General features: G+C 43.4%; 1 protein-coding gene across 1 annotated transcript; it reads right to left on the bottom strand.

Annotated features, from left to right (window-relative positions):
* Nucleotides 1-997: 997 nt before the first annotated feature.
* lamb3 (laminin subunit beta 3) lies at nt 998-24,448 on the bottom strand. The gene is made up of 22 exons (XM_041892174.2): nt 22,650-24,448; nt 22,400-22,448; nt 22,041-22,195; nt 9,500-9,614; nt 9,321-9,394; nt 9,013-9,204; nt 8,820-8,883; nt 8,417-8,598; nt 8,209-8,329; nt 7,804-7,992; nt 7,475-7,630; nt 7,037-7,327; nt 6,505-6,877; nt 6,152-6,312; nt 5,749-5,960; nt 5,430-5,633; nt 5,133-5,277; nt 4,711-4,918; nt 3,715-3,856; nt 3,322-3,498; nt 3,044-3,206; nt 998-1,260 (listed from the first exon to the last, which is right to left on the bottom strand). Exons 2-22 carry the CDS (start codon nt 22,422-22,424, stop codon nt 1,121-1,123), a joined length of 3,489 nt encoding a protein of 1,162 aa, XP_041748108.2. The 5' UTR covers nt 22,425-22,448; nt 22,650-24,448; the 3' UTR covers nt 998-1,120.
* Between the last annotated feature and the right edge of the window lie 949 nt (nt 24,449-25,397).

The raw sequence follows: 25,397 nt of genomic DNA, 5'->3' as shown, positions 1-25,397 counted from the left end.
TTTCTGGATTTTGTTGTTGTTATTCTGTCTCTCACTGTTCATATAAACCTACCATTACAATTAAAGACTGATCATTTCTTTGTCAGTGGGCAAACGTACAAAATCAGCAGGGGATCAAATACTTTTTTCCCTCACTGTAGCTGTGACGGCTAGCTTGTAACTCGTTAATTCATTGGCTTTGGCTACTTTATGTGTTCTTGTCTGAACTGAATCAAGCTTCGTTGTTCTTTCACTCACATCTGAAACTAATAATGGGTCTGGAGAAACCAGAGTCCTCCGTCTCTGGAGAAAAATGGATGGATATACATGTAAACCTGGTAAAATAATGGTTTCATTGAAAAGTTTATGAATACTGTACAACATATCTGTATTCAAGGAGAAGGGTTTCGAGATGTCCTTGATCAAGCGTTATGTATTTTTATATTGTGTGAATTATTTTTTATCTTCTATAATCCTAAATATAAGGCTTTTGACTGTTATGAAGCTTGCCGACAGGTTTGAATGTTATTGACAGGTCTCACTGTTTGAATCCTGACACCCATGTCATAACACACTGACTTTAGGGCAAGAAGGGTTTGGAGGGCTGTCATTTCTCTGTGTAAGAGAAGATGGTTACACTTAACTTAAAGTGGTCCTGTGTAACACTAACACCACTTTACATACAGAGTTAAATTATATGTGCCACTTTTATGCCATAAGCTGCTATAGACTTCCTCTTGTATTGACGATGCCATTGTAACTGTATAACTGGAGATGCTCATATCTTATAACCACAACCACAAGCATTGCTTCTTTGTTTTGTTTCTTCATAAAACAAATGTTATAAAGTTCCTCTTCTGTGCTTTGGTGTTCTCTCCTCACACAACCACAGATCCCACCCCTCTCTCCTCGACAGCTATCCGATTGGTGGCAGGTTTAAGAGACGCTCTGTTTGGCCAATCAGGGTGTAGCATAGTAATAAAAACCTGCCACACATTTAGGAAAACTCTCAGACCACTCAACATCAATAATAAAGCTCTTTATTGGGACATTCATTCGACAAAAGTGGAACAAAATAAATATGTAACATCGCTTTATCCCAAAGAACATACTATGTGAGCATGACCTCTGCCCTTTGACCTCAGCCCTGGCAGGTGGAGAGGATCGTGACCTTCTGTCTCATGTCAGCCAGGAGGTCCAGCAGTTTGGTTTCCAGTCCGTTCAGCCTCTGGGACGTTAGTAGGACCTCACCCTGTAGACTATGCAGAGAGTCTGCTTTACCTAGACAGAGAGAGAGGGAGAGGAGAGCAGGAGAAGGGACAGAGGGAGATAGGGTAGAGAGGGGAATGTTTGATTCATTGATACTCATCATCACATCATTTCAGATTTCACATCAGCATTCAGTGTCTTTCTCAATGTGCCACAGATGCGCACGTATATTATATATATATATATATATATACACTACCAGTCAAAGTTTGGACACACCTACTCATTCAAGGGTTTTTCTTTATTTTTACTATTTTTTACATTGTAGAATAATATTGAAAACATAAAAACTATGAAATAACACATATGTAATCATGTAGTAACCAAAAAAGTGTTAAACAAATCAACGTATATTTTATATTTGAGATTCTTCATATAGCCACCCTTTGCCTTGATGACAGCTTTGCACACTCTTGGCATTCTCTCAGCCAGCTTCATGAGGTAGTCACCTGGAATGCATTTCAATTAACAGGTTTGCCTTCTTAAAAGTTAATTTGTGGAATTTCTTTCCTTCTTAATGCGTTTGAGCCAATCAGTTGTGTTTTGACAAGGTATACAGAAGATAGCCCTATTTTGTAAAATACCAAGTCCATATTATGGCAAGAACAGCTCAAATAAGCAAAGAGAAACGACAGTCCATCATTACTTTAAGACATGAAGGTCAGTCAATCCTGAACATTTCAAGAACTTTGAAAGTTTCTTCAAGTGCAGTCGCAAAAACCATCAAGCGCTATGATGAAACTGGTTCTCATGAGGACCGCCACAGGAATGGAAGACCCAGAGTTACCTCTGCTGCAGAGGATAAGTTCATTAGAGTTACCAGCCTCAGAAATTGCAGCCCAAATAAATGCTTCACAGAGTTCAAGTCACAGACACATCTCAACATCAACTGTTCAGAGGGGACTGTGTGAATCAGGCCTTAATGGTTGAATTGCTGCAAAGAAACCACTACTAAAGGACACCAATGAGAAGAAGAGACCTGCTTGGGCCAAGAAACACGAGCAATGGACATTAGACCAGTGGAAATGTGTCCCTTGGTCTGGAGTCCAAATTTGAGATTTTTGGTTCCAACCGCCGTGTCTTTGTGAGACGCGGTGTGGGTGAACGGATGATCTCCGCATGTATAGTTCCCACCGTAAAGCACGGAGGAGGAGGTGTTATGGTGAGGGGGTGCTTTGCTGGTGATACTGTCTGTGATTTATTTAGAATTCAAGGCACACTTAACCAGCATGGCTACCACAGCATTCTGCAGAGATACGCCATCCCATCAACAGGACAATGACCTAACACACCTCCAGGCTGTGTAAGGGCTATTTTACCAAGAAGGAGAGTGATGGAGTGCTGCATCAGATGACCTGGCCTCCACAATCCCCCGACCTCAACCCAATTGAAATGGTTTGGGATGAGTCGGATGGCAGAGTGAAAGAAAAGCAGCCAACAAGTGCTCAGCATATGTGGGAACTCCTTCAAGACTGTTGGAAAAGCATTCCAGGTGAAGCTGGTTGAGAGAATGTCAAGAGTGTGCAAAGCTGTCATCAAGGCAAAGGGTAGCTATTTGAAGAATCGCAAATATAAAATATATTTGGATTTGTTTAACACTTTTTTGGTTACTACATGATTCCATATGTGTTATTTCATAGTGTTGATGTCTTCACTATTATTCTACAATGTAGAAAATAGTAAAAATAAAGAAAAACCCTTGAATGAGTAGGTGTGTCCAAACTTTTGACTGGTACTGTATGTTTATATGTATGTTGGCAGATGTGCGTGTCTCCTCGCTATTCCCCATCCGTACCTGCTAGTGCCTTTATCATGTCTCCAGTGTCCTGGGCCAGAGAACCAGCCTCCTCCTGCAGCTTCTGGAGACGCTCCCCTGCTCTCCCTGTCCCATCGCCACGCCCACTGGTCCTCTCTGCAGCACGCAGCTTCTCCAGCTGCTTCTCCAGGGATGCCAGCTCCTACAAACACATAGGCAAAGAGACAGGCCATGAGTTGAGCACACACTTACATACAGAGACGGACATACACGAGCAAACACACATACACACATACACACACACAAACTACTCTCACCTTGGCCGCAGCGTCTGCCTCCCTCTTAGCTTTATCAGCGTCTTCTGTTGCATTCTGGGCCAGCATATCTCCAGAGCGCACCAGAGCCCAGAGCCCCTCCAGCTGAGGCTTCATCCCCTCAGCCAGGGCAGACACCTCCCCTAGAGCCTTCACCGCTGGAGACAACTGGGCCTTGGTCTGGAGGGAGTCGAAATAGGGATGTTATTGGGGGGATGGAGAGAGGAGGATGGAGAGAGGAGGGATCAAACTGAGAGGAATAATACAGTAAGAAGCTGTGAGGGATATGGAAAATGGAAGCAATTGAATCAATATAGGTGTCAGACTAGTTTGGAAGCGTAATTGTATTTATTTGAGTACATTAGCTCAATGGACCTATGGATCTCCCTCTCTCACCTGTGTGAGGTTGCTGCTGATGTCATCAACTATGTCCAGGCTGTCCTGCACTTTGTCCTCCAGGCCAGAGAGGGAGCCCTCCACGGTGGTGAAGCCCTCCAACAGCCCGTCAACATCAGCCTTCACACCCAGCGCAGCATCCCTGTCACACAGCACACAACAACGTTATAGCAATGTTACAGCAACCTTACTACAACATTCACAGCAGTCACAACAATGTTAAAGTGACCTCAGAAACCACACATAATTGGCATCAATGTTATTCATTACAACAACATTTTTACATTTTTTTTTTAAAAAGTCATTTAGCAGACGCTCTTATCCAGAGCGACTTACAGTTAGTGAATACTTATTCTATTATTTTATACTGGCCCCCCATGGGAATCGAACCCACAACCCTGGCGTTGCAAACGCCATGCTCTATCAACTGAGCTACATCCCTGCCGGCCATTCCCTCCCCTACCCTGGACGACGCTGGGCCAATTGTGCGCCGCCCATGAGTGTCCCGGTCGCGGCCGGCTGCGACAGAGCCTGGATTCGAACCAGGATCTCTAGTGGCACAGTTAGCACTAGTCATACTTTACTAGTCATACTTTACTTAAATGCATAGCCGCGGAAGATGTTTGGGGGTGCTGCTTTTTTTTTTACCACGCTACAGATGGCTATATCGGTCCGCTAATACAGGACTAGTAAAAGCCCAGTGCACAAGTTTGTGTGTATGTATTGATATGTAGGCTACGTGTGCCTTTTTTAAAGTGATGTAGCTCTGTCCTTGAGCTGTTCTTGTCTATTAATGTTCTGTATTATGTAATGTTTCATGTTTTGTGTGAACCCCAGGAAGAGTAGCTGCTGCTTTCGCAACAGCTAATGGGGATCCTAATAAAATACCAAATACCACTATTTTTTGCAGCACCCTCAGCACCCCTACTTCCTGTGGCTAAGCTTAAATGTCTACAATACATAAACCTGTCTTAAGACTGACAAAAGGTGTTATACCTGGCGTCCTGGGCCTCCTGTAGCAGGCGTCGGGCGGTGTCGAGCTGTGGTCCAGCCTGGTCCAGGACTGCAGTGCTGTCTGGGAGTCCTGCCGCCAGGTCTCTGATCTCCTTGAGCTTCCTCTTCAGAGTAGCCAGACTGACAGGCAGCTTGGCGTTCAGGATCCACTCACTCACCGTACTGATGAGTGTCAGGTCTGATGACGGGTCTGGAGAGAGGGAGGGAGGGAGGGAGGATATAGAGGGGAAGATGGAGGAGGAGAGAGAATGGAAGATAGGTGGGGGAGAGGGAGGAAGAGAGGAGGGGAATGTCATTGAACTACACACTCCCAAAAATTCTATACTACTACTTGAATACTTTTATTAAGAGTAAAAAAGTAAGTGGTTATTGAAGGTACTGGAACATAACTGTCAATGTCTCACCTGACAGGAAGTCCTTCAGCTCTTTAACAAAGTCTCTTGTCTCCTGCAGATCTGCATCCAGGTCATCCCTGGCCTGCCTCATCTGATTGGCCAGATCGTCCGTGGACTGTCTGACCTGATTGGCTGTGTCCTGTGTTTCCTGGATCTGTGAATTGAACGGAGAAAGGAACAAAGCATTGAACGCCACATGATGAAACTAACCACTTAAATAACTAGTCATCTCCTTCATGTAAGTATTAAAACACAGCAATAAACGGTTAGAAACATACAGTAAACAAACAAAGTGTTAGCTCCTACCCGTGCAGCGGCCTGTGTGATCTTCCCATTGAGCTGCTTCAGTCTGTCTTTCACCTCCTCAGCATCACTCACAGCCCGGGTCCCCAGAGGCAGAGCCCCGACGCAACGCTCCCCACGGCCACAGGGTGGCGCCCCCTCCGCAGGGCACAGCTCACCATCACACTGAGCAGGGGTACAGGGGGCAAAGCGCACGCTTCCACACACCTGAGAGACAGGGAATACAAATACACATTCATGTTAAGGTGGAGGTAGGGTTAGGGCTCGGGTTAGGGCTAGGGTTAGGGTTAGGGTTAGGGCTAGGGTTAAGGGCTAGGGTTACCTGCTTGGCAGTGGGTGTGAGGTCAGGTTTGGTGTTCAGCTGCTGGTTTAGTTTCTCCAGGTCTATGGTGTTGGCTGGTTGGACCTGGTTCTGGAGGTCAAGGGCGTCTTCTCTGACCGCTGTTGACCGCTCTACAGTCTTCCCACTAGCATCAACATTCTTGGCCGAGTCAGTTGACTCGTCATAGGCATTCTTTATGGAAGAGAAGGCCCCTGAGAGAGAACCAACCAAGACAAACAGGTGTGATAGCAGCCATAAGTTAGCTCAAACCAAAACAGACTGGCATCAAGGCTTTGGTTCTGATTTTGATTGTGGATTCTAAATTCCACACTCTAAATTCTGAACCTTGTTTTTGCTACTCGACACACAGATGGTGCTCCTAGCTCTGTTGTGTCTCTCTCACCTGCATAGTTGGAGTTGACAGAGTTCCTGAGAGCATCTCTCTTGGTGTTGTACACCAGACCCAGGCCGTCCAGTAGAGCCTGGAGTTCGTCCAGCTGTGAGCCAAGCTCAGGGGCTCGGCCTTGGGGTGACAGATCTCCATCCACCTGATCCAACTGGTCCCTGGAGGATTACATTGGAGATGAGAGACAGTGAGCTGGGTAATAAAGGACTGTAGCCTACAGGAATAGAGGTGTTTAAATGTATACACTGAAACTATGTAATTTTGAAAGCAAAGTTTCGCAGTTTATGGAATCTGATGCCCACTTCTATTTAGACATTCTAAGTTTGCCGGGACATATGAACATCCCCCACCTTAGCCTGCGGAGCTGAGAGAGGGCGTCATTGACTTGTCTGGCAGAGGGAGGTGGCATTGGGAGAGAGTCTCGTATCTGGGTGAGAGTGGCCTCCAGGGTTCTGATGCGGGGACCCAGACCGGTAGGCAACGAGCCCCCAGGAAGAGAGGGAATCCTGGAGAAGAGTCTCTCCAGGCCCAGGGTAAGGTTCTGGATGTTCATGTCCAGAGAGAAAAAGCAGGAGGGGCAGACCTCACAGTCAGGGAAGGAGTCACAGTGGCCACGGGTACAGGCATCGCAACGGGCACCTGTGACACCCAGCTGGCACTGGCAGGCCCCCGTACGCTTATCACAGCCTCCTGGCACTGTGCCACCAGCAGCACACTGACACGCTACAGAGAAAGGGAGAGAGGGAGGAGATGGAGAGAGAGAGGGAAGAGAAAATGTTTGTTACTTAGTCTGCCCATTGGATTGAATTGTCAAAAGCTTTGAACAAAGCATATTATAGAGCCTTTGAACGTTTCTGTGACAGAACACGACAGGGCACTTACATCTGCAGCCAATGAGTGGGTCTCCGTAGGTGTTGTCAGGGCATTCTGTACAGGTACGACCTCCAAACCCTGACCTGCACTGACACTGACCCGTACTCTGGTCACAGGTGTCACCATGGGAGTTGGTGGGGTCACAGCGACAGGGCTCACAACCACGGGGGGAGGATGGATTCCAGTAACCATGGGAACATTGGTCACAGGTCAGCCCCTGGAGGTGGGGTCGGCAAGGACACTGACCACTCACAGGGTCACACACACTGGACACGGAGCCCTCTTTACTGCACGGGCACTCTGGAGAGAGACAGACACAGAGTCAGATGGGGATAGACCTACACACATACACTGGCCAACACCACAGTATGGTCAATACAGTTGTAAGTAATCATAGTGAGAGTTTATGAATTGCCGGTTCAGGGTCAAGAGTGAAAGGTGACTCACTGTTGCAGCCCAGAGGGTTGGAGGCGGTCAGACCGTAGTATCCCATCTTGCAGCGGTCACAGCGCGATCCATCAACATTGGCCTTACAGCGACAGGACCCTGTGACGTCATCACACTGATCCCCATTCTCCACCCCCTCAGCACTGCAATGACAGCCTGTACAAAACACAGGAAACAAAACAGAAACACAACAATAATCAAACACAGCATATTGTAACACTGTGACGTAATGTGGTGGTGGTGATTAAACCTATAGTAGGAGAGAAAGAGGATTAAAGGCAGTAGTATTTTATTAATACATATTAAACCACGGTTTTACAATCACTCACGTATGCAGGCATCAGGCCGGTCCATGCTGCTCCGGTGGTTGGGTTGGTATCCAGGGGCACAGCGGTCACACTTGGGCCCGGTCGTGTGGTGCAGACAGCTCTCACACACCCCCCCACTCCTCCGTCCGCTCGACTCATACACAGCTGGGTCAAAACGGCACCGCTGGGCGTGGTTGTTACACTCACAACCTACAGGGGGCAGCACCACGGGAAATAATCAACACACACATATATGACTGTATATGTTCAGTCAACTCACACACACCTGTACTGAGGGTGTTCAGTCTTCATGGAGTTATTACTTATAGTTGCTGGTTGTGCGATACTTTAGCAAAGTCATCCTATTTCTCCACACTTGTACCAAAAATATGTAGTCAGCGTATTAAGACATTAGTGGTTGCGTACGTTTGCAGGTATGTGTATGTCCCTCCTCTGCAGGTCTCCAGGGCAGGTCGTTGTAGAGATCTGCACAGCGCTCACAGTTTGTACCTGCTGTGTTGTGCTGGCATTCACACTGAGCACTGACCTGCAACACATACACAGAGCTATAAACACACAAAAGACCCATTCACTTGTACTGTAACTGTAACCCCGCGTGTTTAACAATATGTACCTGTGTGTTAGGTAGCTGGTTAGTATCCGGCAGACAGCGGTTGGCATGGCCGTGGCAGAGGCAGGTGCCCATCACTCTCATCTCTCTGAGGGCGTAGAACAGAGAGGGAGCGCGGCCCGGCAGGCGGGGCACAGCACCCAGCTTAGTCAGCATCACCCGCAGGCCTGTCAATCCTGACACCTCTGTGGACAGAGAGAGCTGTCAATCACTGGGCAAAGAACCTCATTGGATCAGGATTGTGTCAATCAAGAAAGTTGTAAGTGCTTTTGGAGGAGAGCACCTGCTAAATGGCTTAAATGTAGTGTGTAAAGATTGTAATATACTGTAAGTACTCTTATTGGACATGTAGGTATATTGTCCATAGTAACAGTTGGGGAGCATTATGGATGGGTAAGCATCTTACCTTGAATCTTCCTCCCATTGGGGATGCTGATGGTAGAGAACTGACGCAAGGGGCTGAATTGAATCTGTGTAATACAATGAGCAAAATCAAAAAGAGGACAGCAAACCACTTATTCATGGTACAGACACACAAAATAACACAAAATATCATGGGAATTTTCTCAATTTTCCAACGTTGTGTCCCCCTCCCTTACAATCTGGTCCTGGTAGGGGTTAGTGGTGGCGGGGGGCAGAGTGTAGCAATAGGTCTGGTCCAGGGAACGTGGCATAGTCATGGCAATGCCAGGGAAGGCCGAGCTGCAGTCTGAGGCCATGTAGAGAGCAGGTTGCCATGTTTTACCGTTATCCAGCGTCCTCTCCACCACCAGCGCACTGGGACGAGGACCCTGTGTAGAGGCAACCGGAAAAACTGTCCATCAGATTCTACTGTACTTAAAAAGACAAATTGGCCCTTGCACATTGGACAAGCCCTGTCCATGCTGGTCTGGGGGCTGGGTCTTACCTTGAAGGTCAGAACGAGGGTGTCCAGCTGAAACAGGTTCTGTAGGTCCAACTGTAGGGTGACCGGACTCACGTCTAGAGAAACATAGGTTTTGTTTATTTTCTGGATCACAACAGGAAATAGTTTTAGGATGGATCTCAGCACTAAGATATGTGTTCTATAGCTTTGTATCCCCTCACCTTTCCTGGCCTGCCACCACCTGTTGGGTCCAGCAGTGGATAGAACATCCTGGATGGTGTGAGCCAACTGACTGGATGGGTTCCTGGAGTCACAGGGACAACACTTCATCCTCGACTGATGGGGAGAGGAAAGAGAGAGAGCGGGAGAAAGAGAGAGGTAGGGAGAGAGAGAAAGAGAGGGAGAGAGAGAGGGGTAGGGAGCAAGAGAAGGAGGGAGGGAGAGGGAGAGTGTGAGGTAGGGAGAGAGAGAGAGGTATAGAGAGAGAGAGAGCGAGAGAGAGAGATCATTTTAATACTGCTTAGTATTATATTCTGTATTTGGCAACATTGTTTCAACTTGTAAGGTCATGCAAATAAAGCATGTTTGATTTTTAGAGCGTAGGGTAGATATAGAGGGTGTGTACTCTAGATATTTAAACACATGTAAACCAGACCAGATTAGTTTATCATTCATGTAGTCCATGGGCATTAAAGCTAAGATCTGCCCTTTGTCTTGCATGTGCGTGTCCCCTGACCTCTTTGTAGTGATGGTGAGTCATTGGTCATTGGTCAGCACACATTCAAACAGCACGCCAGTCGTGGGAGGTTTCTGTGTCCTTACTTTGACAGGAAATGCTAGTTTACCAGACCAATCTGGACTGAGAGCAGGGTATCAGTTCCTCCTCCAACACCACCTAAAATCTCTCTCTCTCTTCTGTTTCTACCCTGGGCTAAAAGCGCCACATCAAGTCATAATAATACTTTTAGCAAACAAATGTATCTTTAATTTACAATCTGTAGAAACTATGAGAATAGAAAGGTACAGAACTTTTGTGAAACATCACAGCAAATATATGGCGAATAGAAATAACAAATGGATGGTGTTAAGAGATAGATAGGAGGGGTTGAGTGGAGCTGAAGGGTGGGATTAAAAACAACAAGATAACTAATGTAAAATATACTGTGTCTGTAAAATGTATATAGGTTCAGAACTTTTGTGAAACAGCACAGTAAAAAATATATGGCAAATTAGAAATCAAACTGGAAATCTTCAGAGATAGATGGGAGGGGTTGATGTTAGCTGAAGGATCGGATTAAAAACAAACAAAAGATAACTATTGTAAAATACATTGTGTCTGTAAAATGTATATAGTATGTATAAGCTGGAAGTAGAAGCCTAAGTGTTGTTGTCCATTAGTTTACTCCAATTAGGGGAGGGGTTGTAGGGTTAGAATTGTTTTAACAAAAAACAAAAGCGCCACATCATTCAGCAGGTCAGGATTTGTGTCACTGTGGTAGCGGTGTGGTAGTGGCTGTGGTAGCGGTGTGGTAGTGGCTGTGGTAGCGGTGTGGTAGTGGCTGTGGTAGCGGTGTGGTAGTGGCTGTGGTAGCGGTGTGGTAGTGGCTGTGGTAGCGGTGTGGTAGTGGCTGTGGTAGCGGTGTGGTAGTGGCTGTGGTAGCGGTGTGGTAGTGGCTGTGGTAGCGGTGTGGTAGTGGCTGTGGTAGCGGTGTGGTAGTGGCTGTGGTAGCGGTGTGGTAGTGGCTGTGGTAGCGGTGTGGTAGTGGCTGTGGTAGCGGTGTGGTAGTGGCTGTGGTAGCGGTGTGGTAGTGGCTGTGGTAGTGGTGTGGTAGTGGCTGTGGTAGCGGTGTGGTAGTGGCTGTGGTAGCGGTGTGGTAGTGGCTGTGGTAGCGGTGTGGTAGTGGCTGTGGTAGCGGTGTGGTAGTGGCTGTGGTAGCGGTGTGGTAGTGGCTGTGGTAGTGGTGTGGTAGTGGCTGTGGTAGCGGTGTGGTAGTGGCAGTCAATAGAACACTAATGGGAAGGCTCTTGTGTAACACTAGTGGTGTTTCCCAGCCCTGGGTTTGGTACGTGTATTTTGTGACCCAAGATCACTTGGTCCACACACACGCACACGCGCACGCACACACGCACACGCACACGCACGCATAGACACACACACATCCTTCACTGACCTTAAATCCTCCACATCACCGGTCTTACTGCTCTCACTACCTCCAAACCCGGTTCCATTGATCAATCAATCACATTTTATTTGTTCAGCACTTTCTACAATATTCTTCAAAAAATTCCACTCAGCTCCACCTAGCCATGTTTGGAGTTGGAGCTTGACCAGTCCCCTCACCTCCAACCGGGCTGTGTTCACTCTAACCTGTGCCCCTTCCCTGACCTTAAACCTCCTTCTACCACCCCTCACAATACAAAAAAAACTCTTTTTTTTTGTACAAATATAGAACAGCAACTCCTCCCCCTCTCCACTACAACCATAACCTCCAACCCTACTACATATACCTCCAATTGTCCTCTCCTCCAACCCTACTACATATACCTCCAATTGTCCTCTCCTCCAACCCTACTACATATACCTCCAATTGTCCTCTCCTCCAACCCTACTACATATACCTCCAATTGTCCTCTCCTCCAACCCTACTACATATACCTCCAATTGTCCTCTCCTCCAACCTCCTTGTGTCCACTCCCCTTCACCTCCACCTCAGCTTGCCCTGGCCGGAGCGGGTTGAGGCTGGGTCTGGAGCAGTGAGAGCCTGAATTGTGAGAGATTCCATTGAGGCCATGGCCTTGTTCCACACTGGGGGAAAGGTCTCTCTGCGCTGGATGTTTCAACACCAGCTGTGGCTACTGTCCATCTGTCCAGCTTGCTCTCTCTCTTTTTTTAATGAAAAATGTTTCCCCTCTCTCTCTCTCTCTCTCTCTCTATATATATATATATATATATATATATATATATATATATATATATATATATATATTGCTTCCTATCTCTTGTTTGCTTGCTTACTGTCTTCCTCCATACGACGATTTTAAAAGTCAACAGGCAAGTTGACAATCAGATTTCGTCAAACAAACTAAAATCTACACAGTGCACACACATATGCACACACATGTCCACACACATGCACCCACACACACAAACGCAAACATTTACTGCAGATTCAGTGTATTAATACATTGTTAATACAATGTTATATAAAGACAGAATTATGTCCACTAATGTGTGAACTATTGCCAGTGTTGTATAACAACTTTATATTGTAACGTCATTGGGTGGTAATGATGTAATAATATTATTCATGTATTTTGGTCAAGTCAATGTGAATTGTACCATAACCAATGGCGTGGTAAAGAAGGATATATATATTCTACTGTACTGCATGGAGAGATAAATGCATGCAGTGTCCATCAACCCTGACTCAGTGTATACCCATGGCAAGGTTCAACATATGTATCCCATGCAAAAACTAAATCCGCAATCAAACCAACAATTTTGGCTGTCAGAACCACAGTGATATCTAAATACATGTGCTGTGGCATCAGGCTTGACCCTGGTCTACCTGTGTGTCTATTTCTGGACCAGTAGTCAGTACTCACTGGGAGATTGACCCCGAGACAGATATGCTGACAGGACAGCACTGTTCATTGTTTGAGAGGCTCTCTTTGGTATTGAACAGCATTCTGCCGATTCATTAATTACAGAAACAACTTCCCAGTTAGACAGAACCCAACCAGCAGCATCAGATGGAAAAACATGTTTTAATTAGCCTACTGTTATGTGAATTGTAAGTGGACATTGTCAACCTCTTCTTCATCCTAACAATCCCACATATTGGAGACTTCAGATGAAAATGCATGTAGCCTTCTAGCTTTATAGCTATCTGTATGATACAGTGTTTCAGTTAAGTATAGTCTGCATCAGACACCAGACCCTGCCTGGCCCTGGCCAGTGTCCAGCCAGTCAGTGCCCTTGGGCTGCAGGCTGCTAAGGACAATATGGAGAAACTCTGCCAGAACACTGGAATCTGACCAGAAGAGCTTAGTCTGCCAAAGTAACAGTCTGTATCAAAATGTGTGTGTATGTCCAGCTGGCCGGCTCTCTGGACCAGAGTACAGACACTCACGCCAAAGATGCATGGACCATGATACTGCTTGGAGATATTCCTGGGCCCTTATCCATAAAGCATCTCAGAAAATGTCCTAGGAATCCTGTTCAAACCTGTTTTAAGACCAAAAAAAACTCTCAGCTCAGAGTAGGTTTTAGGATGATGTTAAGACACTGCCCAGACAAAATCTGAGCCAGGAGTTAAATCAATTCATAAAAGTTTATCTCTGCTGGTAATCACGACAGTTTGAGGTACCACAAAGAAAAGATAGTGACGACGCTCTGTAACATTGTTTCAAATGATGGGGAATAACCAATCGCGATGAGGCATGGCCTGCTGTGAACTCTATAGCACGCTTCAGACAACCACGGTGAATGTGACTGTACATCAAATGTTGCAATGGTAAACGTTTGATATCATTTTCACGATCACTTTGCCTACTTTTAATTATTGTCTAATATGTTGGCATGCGTAATCCTTTTAAATAAATGAATCCTGATATTTTGAACAATGTGATATGCTTATCACATTGTACTGGTTGTTTAAAGAAGAATTTTGATAATATTAACATTATATCAACACACTCGTCACTCCCGTTCAACAACTCTAAATTGCACAGTAGGCATCAAGTCACTTGCCGATAATGTTGCATAAAATGTTTGAAGGGTCTATCATTAATCACCAAACACATATACCCTAGATGCTGTCAATTGCCCAACTCATAGGCATGCCCAATTTCTACATATTTTTTTAACAACGTGATATTGCGCTCAAATGGATTACTTTAAATAACATTATTTAGGTTAATTAAATAATCGAAAGAAAAATATATGATTATTTCCTACCCACTGGGCAAAAACTGGTTGAATCAACGTTGTTTCCACATAATTTCAACCCAAATAATATATGTGATGATGTTGAATAAATGTGGAAAACTGATAGGATTCACAAAAGGTAATCAATTTAAGGACATTTCGTATTTTTTTCACCAAACTTTGAAACGAAATCCAATGACATGGTGACATTTTCTGTTGATTTCACGTTGAATTCACGTTAGTTGACAATTCAACCAAATGTAAATCAAAACTAGACGTTGAACTGATGTCTGTGCCCAGTGGGTATGGGTTATAAGTATTTAGCCAGATATGTGAATTAGGCCTCATGTGAAATCATTGTCAAAAGTGCAAGAGATACTGTTACATGTAGGTCTAGATTATTCATGGTTTGATCATTTAGAAATATCAAAACATTCTTTCAACTCCAAAGCAATTACTTGTCTATGGTGCAGGAACCACTGAGCCGCCTTTTTCTATAATCAAGACACCTGCTGGTAATTCTTAAAGTAACTGTCCAGTGTTTCCCGATTTTCCCGAAATATGACTTATAATTAATTGCAATATTAATTGCAATATTAATTGCAATATGAGTGAAATACTTTTCTTTCATAAAAAAAAAAAAAATTAAGTAAATTAAAAAGCAGCTTTTGTGTGTTGGAATGGTGTGGGCATACCCCAACAACAGAATGGTGTGGGCATACACCAACAACAGAATGGTGTGGGCATACCCCAACAACAGAATGGTGTGGGCGTATATCGGTCATTAAAAATATTAATGGGAGTAGATTGCTGATTGGCCGGCTCAGCCAATGAGCCAGCATTTTTTAAACAGTCTGTTTGAGATACAAGGTAAAACTTTTTTCTTTTCTTTTTTACTCTAATGTATGCTTTGGCTATAAATACGAGTATAAGGCCAGTCAACAAGAATATTTGGGAATGAGGGAGCGCTTTCCTTCAGTCAAATGACCTAATGGCCTCATAGGTGGAATACTATTAATATTTTTCATAATTACATCATTAATTAACATTCTTTTAAAAAATCCACAAAATATCAGATGTTTTGTTATAGTTCAGTCATCTGTGTGGTCCTCTGTAGCTCAGCTGGTAGAGCACAGGCGCTTGTAACGCCAAGGTAGTGGGTTCGATCCCCGGGACCACCCATACACAAAAATGTATGCACGCATGACTGTAAGTCGCTTTGGATAAAAGCGTCTGCTAAATGGCATATTATATTATTATTTATCTGTGATGTATATAAAGTGTAATATTGGGATGCAAACTCAAAATTGAATACATTGAGAGGCCAGTTGTCTTTAGTTGGTTTGGTCAGGGCGTGAGTATCTATGTTAGAATTTCTAGGTTTAGGTTCTAGGTTTTCTATTTCTATGTCTGGCCGGGTATGATTCCCAATCAGAGGTAGCTGTCGCTCATTGTCTCTGATTGGGGATCATACTTAGGTAGCCCATTGCCTACTGTGTATTGTGGGATCTTGTTCCTGTTAGGCTAGTATGTGTATAGCCTTTTGGACTTCACGTTACATTGTTTCTTGTTTTGTTTGTATGTTTATTTGGGTGAATAAACATGTACGCTTTTCACACTGCACCTTGGTCCGACCCGTCTCTCAACATTCGTGACACATGGTACATGTGTCTTCTTTTTTTTAAATCACTCTGCCGTTTCCTTCGTTGCTAAAATCCTAATAGTTCGCCTAATTTCAGTTTATGTGACAAAACAAGCACTCAGAGTGTAGAGAATCATTGTACCATCTAAACCGCTGTGAAATATATTTTCAATAACCAAAAATATTATATTTTCAGCTGTTTGAAGCTGGTGTACAAAACCGAAAGTAAAAGACACAAAAACAAAACTTAAGAGCAGGAAGCATAGAAATGGTGCACATAAAACCGATTGTAATGATGTCATAGTATTGTGTGGACCAGGGAAGAGTTAGGGGATAATTGACTTGGTTCCACTGAGTCTACATTCCATTATGTCAAAGGAGATTACTGAGGTTGATATTAGAATAATTGATGGGACAGGATATACTGACTTGGGGTAAAGAGTAATAACATCAGAGAAAGGGAGTGCTCATAATGGTTGCCAGATGTATGTGAAAGGAAGGATAACCAAGAGTATAAAAGCTGTGAGATTTGTGTGTATGGGCAGTTCAACTGACAAAGGGCAGAGCTATGTCCGTTTGTTAGATGAACCCACGAGCTCGTGATCAAATAAATACTTGGTATAAAATCTCCACAGAATGTCTAAGTAAATTCTTGCATCCTCACTTCTCAATTATAGAAACTCATCATAACACCGATCTACCGCTTCTTAAACTTGCTTTCAATGAGAATGAATTTGGTAGGGTCGCCCAAATAGTTACATATTGCAGCTTTAACAGACTATACATTTTGAAAAGTGAGATTTTCACTGGACAGTTACTTGAACTGCTTAGGACAGCTCATGAGGTCTCCTAAATATCTGTCAACTAGGTGGGACGCTTATGACTAAAGAGGTTTCATGCATAGCTTTTATTTTTACCCGTAAGAGTAGGGGCAAAATGTCTCTATTCTGAGCACTTATGACCAATTTTCTACTCTGAGATGCTTTGTGACTACGGCCCCTGGCCTGGGCCATTCATGGTACCCTCCTTCTGGTACCCCTTTACTTGAACCTTGTATTATAAAGCTGTCTAAGCTATAGAATTATAATTCCATGGTGGGTGGACTGGTGGCAATATTGGATGCCCCATTTTGAATGTCTGAATATTTTATGCTCACTAGCTAGGTTTCCATCCAATTGGCAACATATTTTCATGTGAATATTCTAAAATCCGCATAAAGAAAATATGTGTATTTATTTACCCACCAGTGGTGTGTTTCCACCAAACAGACTTGTTGTGGATAAAAATCAGTGCGTGACAGTGATGTAAAGTACTTAAGTAAAAATACTTTAATGTACTACTTACTACTACTTCAATAAGCATTTTGAATAATACTACTACATTTCAGTAAGCATGCTTTCCACCTGGCTACCCCTACCCCGGCCACCAGCTCTGCACCCTCCGCTGCAACTTGCCCCCCGCTTCTCCTTCACCCAAATTCAGATAGCTGATGTCCTGAAAGAGCTGCTAAATCTGGACCCCTACAATTCAGCTGGGCTAGACCCTGTCTTTCTAAAATTAGCCGCCGAAATTGTTGCAGCCCCTATTACTAGCCTGTTCAACCTCTCTTTCGTATCGTCTGAGATCCCCAGAGATTGGAAAGCTGCCGCGGTCATCCCCCTCTTCAAAGGGGGTGACACTCTAGATCCAAACTGTTACAGACCTATATCCATCCTGTCCTGCCTTTCGAAAGTATTTGAAAGCCAAGTTAACAAACAGATCACCGACCATTTCGAATCCCACCGTACCTTCTCCGCTATGCAATCTGGTTTCCGAGCTGGTCATGGGTGCACCTCAGCCACGCTCAAGGTCCTAAATGATATAATAACCGCGATCGATAAAAGACAGTACTGTGCAGCCGTCTTCATCAACCTGGCCAAGGCTTTTGACTCTGTCAATCACCGCATTCTTATTGGCAGACTAAATAGCCTTGGTTTCTGAAATGACTGCCTTGCCTGGTTCACCAACTACTTCTCAGATAGAGTTCAATGTGTCAAATCGGAGGGCCTGTTGTCTGGACCTCTGGCAGTCTCTATGGGGGTGCCACAGGGTTCAATTCTCGGGCTGACTCTATTCTCTGTGTATATCAATGATGTCACTCTTGCTGCTGGTGACTCTCAGATCCACCTCTACGCAGACGACACCATTTTGTATACATCTGGCCCTTCATTGGACACTGTGTTAACAAACCTCCAAATGAGCTTCAATGTCATACAACACTCCTTCCGTGGCCTCCAACTGCTCTTAAACGCAAGTAAAACTAAATGCATGCTCTTCAATCGAACGCTGCTTGCACCCGCCCGCCCGACTAGAATCACTACTCTCGGCGGGTCTGACTTAGAATATGTGGACAACTACAAATACCTAGGTGTCTGGTTAGACCGTAAACTCTCCTTCCAGACTCATATTAAGCATCTCCAATCCAAAGTTAAATCTAGAATCGGCTTCCTATTTCGCAACAAAGCCTCCTTCACTCATGCTGCTAAACATGCCCTCGTAAAACTGACTATCCGACCGATCCTTGACTTCGGCGATGTAATTTACAAAATAGCCTCCAACACTCTACTCAGCAAATTGGATGTAGTCTATCACAGTGCCATCCGTTTTGTCACCAAAGACCCATATACTACCCACCATTGTGACCTGTACGCTCTCGTTGGCTGGCACTCACTACATATTCTTTGCCAAACCCACTGGCTCCAGGTCATCTATAAATCACTTCTAGGCAAATCCCTGCCTTATCTTAGATCATTGGTCACCATAGCAACACCCACCCGTAGTATGCGTTCCAGCAGGTATATCTCACTAGTCATCCCCAAAGCCAACACCTCCTTTGGCCGCCATTCCTTCCAGTTCTCTGCTGCAAATGACTGGAACGAACTGCAAACATCTCTGAAGCTGGAGACACTTATCTCCCTCACTAACTTTAAGGATCAGTTGTCAGAGCAGCTTACCGATCACTGCACCTGTATCCAGCCCATCTGTAATTAGCCCACCCAACTACCTCATCCCCATATTGTTATTTACATTGTTATTTATTTTACTCATTTGCACCCCAGTATCTCTATTTGCACATCATCTTCTGCACATCTATCACTCCAGTGTTAATACTAAATTGTAATTATTTTGCACTATGGCCTATTTATTGCCTTACCTCCATAACTACTACATTTGCACACACTGTATATATATTTTCTGTTGTGTTATTGACTGTACGTTTTGTTTATTCCATATGTAACTCTGTGTTGTTGTTGTTTTTATCGCACTGCTTTGCTGTATCTTGGCCAGGTCGCAGTTGTAAATGAGAACTTGTTCTCAACTGGCTTACCTGGTTAAATAAAGGTGAAATAAATAAATAAATAATAAATAAAAAAAGATGGTTATTATATCAATATTTGAGCATAAAAGTGTTTCCACTGCATTTCTTACATAATTAATTTTACAGACACAAAAAGATCCCACCATGACGAACAAACAAATTATCTGTTGGCATTTATCAAATTGAACCGAAAACTTTCTGTTTCCATCACAGCTGTCATGATTTGTTTTTATATGGTATGACTGGCATAAAAACTGTGGATGGAAACGTGGTTTATATCTCTCAAATATTAGTACCTTTCCACATTTCTACACAGGGAACAATGCATCATTCTATAAAGAAAGGAAAAAACATTAACACATAAATATACCAAATGAGTATAAACCATGGTATGAAATTAGGTCACAGTGTGGAACCTGATATGGTTAGTAGGCTCGACCTGGTCTCGGAGCCAGGTATTGGCTAAAATCCCCTCCATCCCTGAGTAAAAGGGGATCAGCCTTTCTTATCACATCTCTGATTGGTTCATACCAAACCCTGATGGAAAATCGCTCTGAGCCATGTTGGCTTGTTGCTATTGGCAACTCTCTGGCAGCTGCCAGTGCCAAGGTCAGGTCAAGGGTAGAGGTGAGTGTTGTGCAAGAGAGAGGAGAGGTTAGACCCGTCTGGTTATTCAAACTTCGCCATCTCACTGTGCCAAACTAAATCCAACCATACCCTCCAGAATAGATCTGTCAACACTGAACAGGAAAGCCAAGGCTCCTATCCCCTTTCTCTATTTCTCCAATCCTTTCTTCTACCCCCTCTCTCTATCACTCTCTTCTATACCTCTTTCTCTTTCTCTCCTACCACTGCCTGGACACTGAGTGATAAAGCCCTGGCACACTGTACTGCTCAACTCTCCTTCTGGCTGACTCAGCTGATATGTCCATCTCGTCCATTTCTGCTGGGAAATCAATAAAGTATTTAATTCTAATTGACCATTAGATGGTTTAGCACAGCATGTCTTCCATCATCAAATGCAGTCAGTCCACCAAAGAGTTTGATACTGTACAAAGTGTACAAAGAGTATTGATCGACTGGCCGCAGGCCATGCAGGTGGCTACAGTAAACACACACACCTGACATAGATTGCATAAAACGAGCAAAGATTAATACACAGGGACTATGGACAATTTTTTTCTTCTCCATTCTGGGACAATAAAGTTGATCTTATCTACTCTTATCTTCTTATATCACATTGTAGTACTATTACCTATGGAACTATCCAGCCTGCACACCAGGCGGTACAGTTACAGCATGTTTTACCACCTGTTCACCTCAACTCCAAGCATGACCCTGTAAACTCTGAGGACATGTAAGAAGGCACCCGGAGAGAAGGAGAGGAATCCAACACCACAGTGTCCTTCCTTGTCCTTACTAACAGCTTAGTAATAACGCTGTGGCCTTGAGTGGAATGCCAGTGGACATGCAACTCAGTTCCTCTTTAGTCAAAACATTTCACAATGTCTAGGTAACTCTTTTCAGATCACATCTTGCTAGTGTCCACACTGTCTCACCTGTACTGAGTGATACAGAGTGTGTCAGAGAGATAGTCAATCCACAACCACACCCTTCACACATGATTTAACACACACAGTCAGTCAGTTGCAGTACATCAACACTCCAGTCTAGACCAGTTTCTATGGCCTGGGGCACCTCTCCCCACACGCCCAACATTAAAAACATCTTTCATGTTTGTGTTGTGTAATCAACACATTCATCCAGTGAAACACGATCACTTTGAGTAAATATCAAAATGCAAAAGTGCTGGAGTTTCAAAAACTCAAGCCAGAACCCAAAACCAGCAGACAGCAAAAAAATATCTACAGTCTGGTGTGTGTGTATGTGTGGTGCGTGCACGTGTGTGTTCCTGCACAGACAGAGACAGGCTGGTATTTGTGAGTTCTGAGAGCAGAACCTGCCCTGCCCAGCAACACCAGCGGAAGGGTGTGGCTCAGATGAAAGACTCCACTGTCAATCAAACAGGCAGCACCACAAATGAAATCAGAAAGATTTTTATTCTCTGTCCTCCTTTCACTTGGTTTCAGCCCCTGGTTTGGCTTAAACACTGATGTTTGAAAGTTAATCAATCCCCTCAAAACAGTATATTTGATTTTCTGTCTTTCCTTTGAAATCAAATAAATAGTTCTCTAGCCAATGTTTTTCCAAATACTGTAGTTGCAACATCTGGCAGTGTGTGTCTCTGTCACCAGATCCAGACGTTTTCACAAAATACACCAACCAGTTCTCCCCTGACCCTCTATCCACCCTCTCCCTTTCCCCATCCCACCCCTTCACCCCCTCCCTGGTCTCCTACTGTGCATGGTCAGCACAGAGAGCATCATGCACAACCAAGCTGGACACACAGTGTGTGCATGAGTGTGTGTTCTTGCATTTCTGTCTGTCTGTCTTCTGTCTGTCTTTAAACATGCATGTTTGTCTGTCTGTCTGGCTGGCTCACTGTCGTGCCTAAAGTTATAGCTACTCTACAAACCTGAAATGTTGTTACACGTTAAACAACCCTGATGAACAACTCATAATAATTAAGAGCTACAAAACCTCCCATTGCCCTACTTTCCCCCCATCTCTTACAGTGCCGATGCATTAGTGTTAAAAGGGACTGCACTTGACAAAAACACCCTGGGTAGAATAACAGCCCATGCCTTCACTTGAAGGTTTACACACTTTTATGTATACACTATCAAAACTAGCAGCGTCGATGAGATTCACTTGTCTTTGTAATATAGGTGGTTCTTTGTGTCTTTCAGAACAGTAAGAGTAGGGTCTTACCTGTCCGAAGAGGGTGCAAAAGACCTCAGAGCCGGTGAGGCCGCAGGTGGAGGAGGCGTGGAGCTGACGGTCCCTACCCAGGAGCAGGTCTCCCATTGGGGGGTAACAGGCCCCCTGAGAACAGTCCCTCTGAGTCGCAGCCACTGCAGTCAGGGCTGGGGGAGGGGATCAATTCATCAATCAATGAATCAGTATCATCCCAGTTAGAAGTATGAACACAATTACATATTTCCTCATATCCTACACAAAACTATCACAACAATCTAGATGTTAAGACTAAAACGAACTACAAATCTAAATTTAAAAAAACAACTCATCAATCATTTTCAATTAGAAATCAATGAAATGTTAACACATACCTGCTAACTGGAATAAAATCCACATCTTTGTTTCCTACTATGAGAAATTCTTCAAAAGACAAAAAGACAAAAAGACAATAAACAATAAAGGTAACACAACAATATAAGAAATAAATTGGTTGACTAAATAATTGGAAGAAATGAACAACACAGGAAATGTATGAAGGCAAAATATGTTGAACTACATTGAAAAGAAAAGGTCCAATATCCAGTGAAAGTGAATTGTTAATCGATCCAGCTCAGTACTCACCAGTTGTAGGTGTATGTATGTAGACGCGCGTGTGTGTGTGCTGTTCAGAATCTCAGTCTGTCTAAATGTGTGTGTGGGTTCTTGGATGTGTCCTTATAAACACTGTCTCACCTGGCTACATGATACAGAGTGTGTCAGAAAGGTAACTGGCAGACACACCCTTCCCCTTTGCAACCACACCCTGCTGGGATGAATACAAACACACACACACACACACATGCACACACACACACCTACACACACGCACACACACACATACAGTACTAACAACAACATATTTTTGAAAAGGGTGGACCTTCCAAAATGAACAGTGGGGGGATAAACTACAGAGAATAACATTATAAACAGTTCTCTGTAGCGATGTGGTAAAACATAGCTGTGGATGAGTGGTTGGGTTAGCAGCTTGTCTCAACAAGGAGAGTAGTCTAAGTATGCAGTGATTGTTTATGAAACATTGCGCAAAAACGTTTGTAAATGAACCCATTTTGAGTATTATTCTCTTTGTCATTCCCATCTAAATCAGTCTACACACACATACTAACACAAACACACACAGAAACACACACACACATCTCTAAATGTTTATCCTGCAGGCAGTAAAACGGCTTGGCACAGCTATGTGGTAACCCTGGCATTCTGTGTGTTGGTGTGTGGCGGTGTGTGGATCATCACCTGTGTGTAATAAAACCTAGCCTCCGGGCTGCTGAATACATATTGTTTTTCTCCATAGCCACTGACTAACAGCCAGGACCAGGGTGTGTTCTCTGACTCACCTCCGTCTCACACACACACACACACACACACACACACACATTGCCAGACGGTTGTAGCCACACCTTATAGCTTCCACTTACCCCTTAGGCAGGATAAGGACTGGTAAGGTATCCGTGGCAACAACACTTTGGTATAATATTTTGGGAGAGGGAGGCTCTAAAAACTACTAGTACTCATCTCAAATGATTATGGCCTTCATATACTGCACCAAATGCCTCATCAGTGTGTGTGTATTACTGTGTATGTGAGCAAGGTTGAGGGATCAGGTGAGGGGGTGCACTGTCAAATTGGGTCCATTAACTACTAATCTGAAATAGCTGTGTGTACCCGCTAATTCTGAAATGATGAGTGTAAGTGAAGTGAGAAAAAACCCTTCACTCTCACCTCACATGCTTAACACTGGCCAAGAGTCCTCTTGTTTTCACCTCTCTGATTCCCAAAACTCACGTCATCTCTCTCAAATTTATATGGAATTATGTATGACTGGTCCAGTCAAAGTCATGCAATAATAAGATCATCAAATTAGTCACAGTTTGCGCAGAAAGAGTTGTGTATGTATGTGTGTGTGTGTGTGTGTGTGTGTGTGTGTGTGTGTGTGTGTGTCAGTACAGATAGAGTTCACAGTGTCTGCAGACGTAATGGTCATGACAGGAGGGTGACTGGGTTTATACGGCCTTTGACTCAATTCAAACGGTCTGATCTCAGCATCTTGAATGCTGCGTATGGCCGACAGGTGTCGTCAAGCTTACATTTTTTATACAGAATAACAATTTAGCATTTTTGCATGTACAATATTTTGTTGAATTATGACGTATATATTTTTATTCTGCTCTATATAGATTTGGTAAGCCTTTATTTTACAGTAGATAAACGACCAGGTAGCCTATTGAAGATGGCAATTGCACAATAATAATAACCTATGAATTAGTTTGTTTATTTCTATGGGATTCATCTAAACAAGTACCACTAGGTATAATTTGGTACCGTACACCTACCAATGGCACATAGACACACACCAGTGGTGTAAGGTACTTAAGTAAAAATACTTTAAAGTACTACTTAAGTCGTTTTTGGGGGTATCTGTACTTTACTTTACTATACATTTTTTTGACAACTTTTACTTTTACTTCACTACATTCCTAAAGAAAATAATGTACTTTTTTACTCCATACATTTTCCCTGACACCCAAAAGTACTTGTTACATTTTGAATGCTTAACAGGACAGGAACATTGTCTAATTCATGCACTTATCAAGAGAACACGTGGAAATCCCTGTACTTTTACTTTTGATACTTAAGTATATTTTAGCAATTACATTTACTTTTGATACTTAAGTATATTTAGAACCAAATACTTTTAGACTTTTATTCTAGTATTTTACTGGGTGACTTTAACTTTTACTTGAGTAACTTTCTATTAAGATATCTATACTTTTACTCAAGTATCACAATTGGGTACTTTTTCCACCACTGACACACACACAAGTAGGCCTTAACTTACAGACAGCGGTGGAAAAAGTACCCAATTGTCATACTTGAGTAAAAGTAAAGATACCTTAATAGAAAATGACTCAAGTAAAAGTGAAAGTCACCCAGTAAAATTCTACTTGAGTAAAAGTCTAAAAGTATTTGGTTTTAAATATACTTAAGTATCAAAAGTAAATGTAATTGCTAAAATATACTTAAGTATCAAAAGTAAAAGTAAAAGTATGAATAATTAAAAATGCCTTATATTATGCAAACCAAATGGCACAATTTTCTTGTTTTTTAAATTTACTGGCACATTCCAACACTCAGACATAATTTACAAACAAAGCATTTGTGTTTAGTGAGTCCGCCAGATCAGAGGCAGTAGGGATGACCAGGGATGTTCTCTTGATAAGTGTGTAAATTGAACCATTTTCTGTCCTGCTAAGCATTCAAAATGTAACGAGTACTTTTGAGTGTCAGGGAAAACGTATGGAGTAAAAAATG

The sequence above is a fragment of the Coregonus clupeaformis genome, chromosome 12 (genome assembly GCF_020615455.1).
Source record: "Coregonus clupeaformis isolate EN_2021a chromosome 12, ASM2061545v1, whole genome shotgun sequence".
NCBI lineage: Eukaryota > Metazoa > Chordata > Actinopteri > Salmoniformes > Salmonidae > Coregonus > Coregonus clupeaformis.
The sequence above is the reverse complement of the archived record's forward strand: the minus strand, read 5'-3'. Positions and strand labels throughout refer to the sequence as shown.

Coding starts and splice junctions, on each gene's coding strand:
- lamb3 (XM_041892174.2), bottom strand. CDS start 22,424: ATGTGGATTTTATTCCAGTTAGCAG. Junction 8,330..8,416: donor ACCAGCTACCTAACACACAG/GTACATATTGTT, acceptor TATGTGTTGCAG/GTCAGTGCTCAGTGTGAATG. Junction 3,499..3,714: donor TCAGCAGCAACCTCACACAG/GTGAGAGAGGGA, acceptor GACTCCCTCCAG/ACCAAGGCCCAGTTGTCTCC.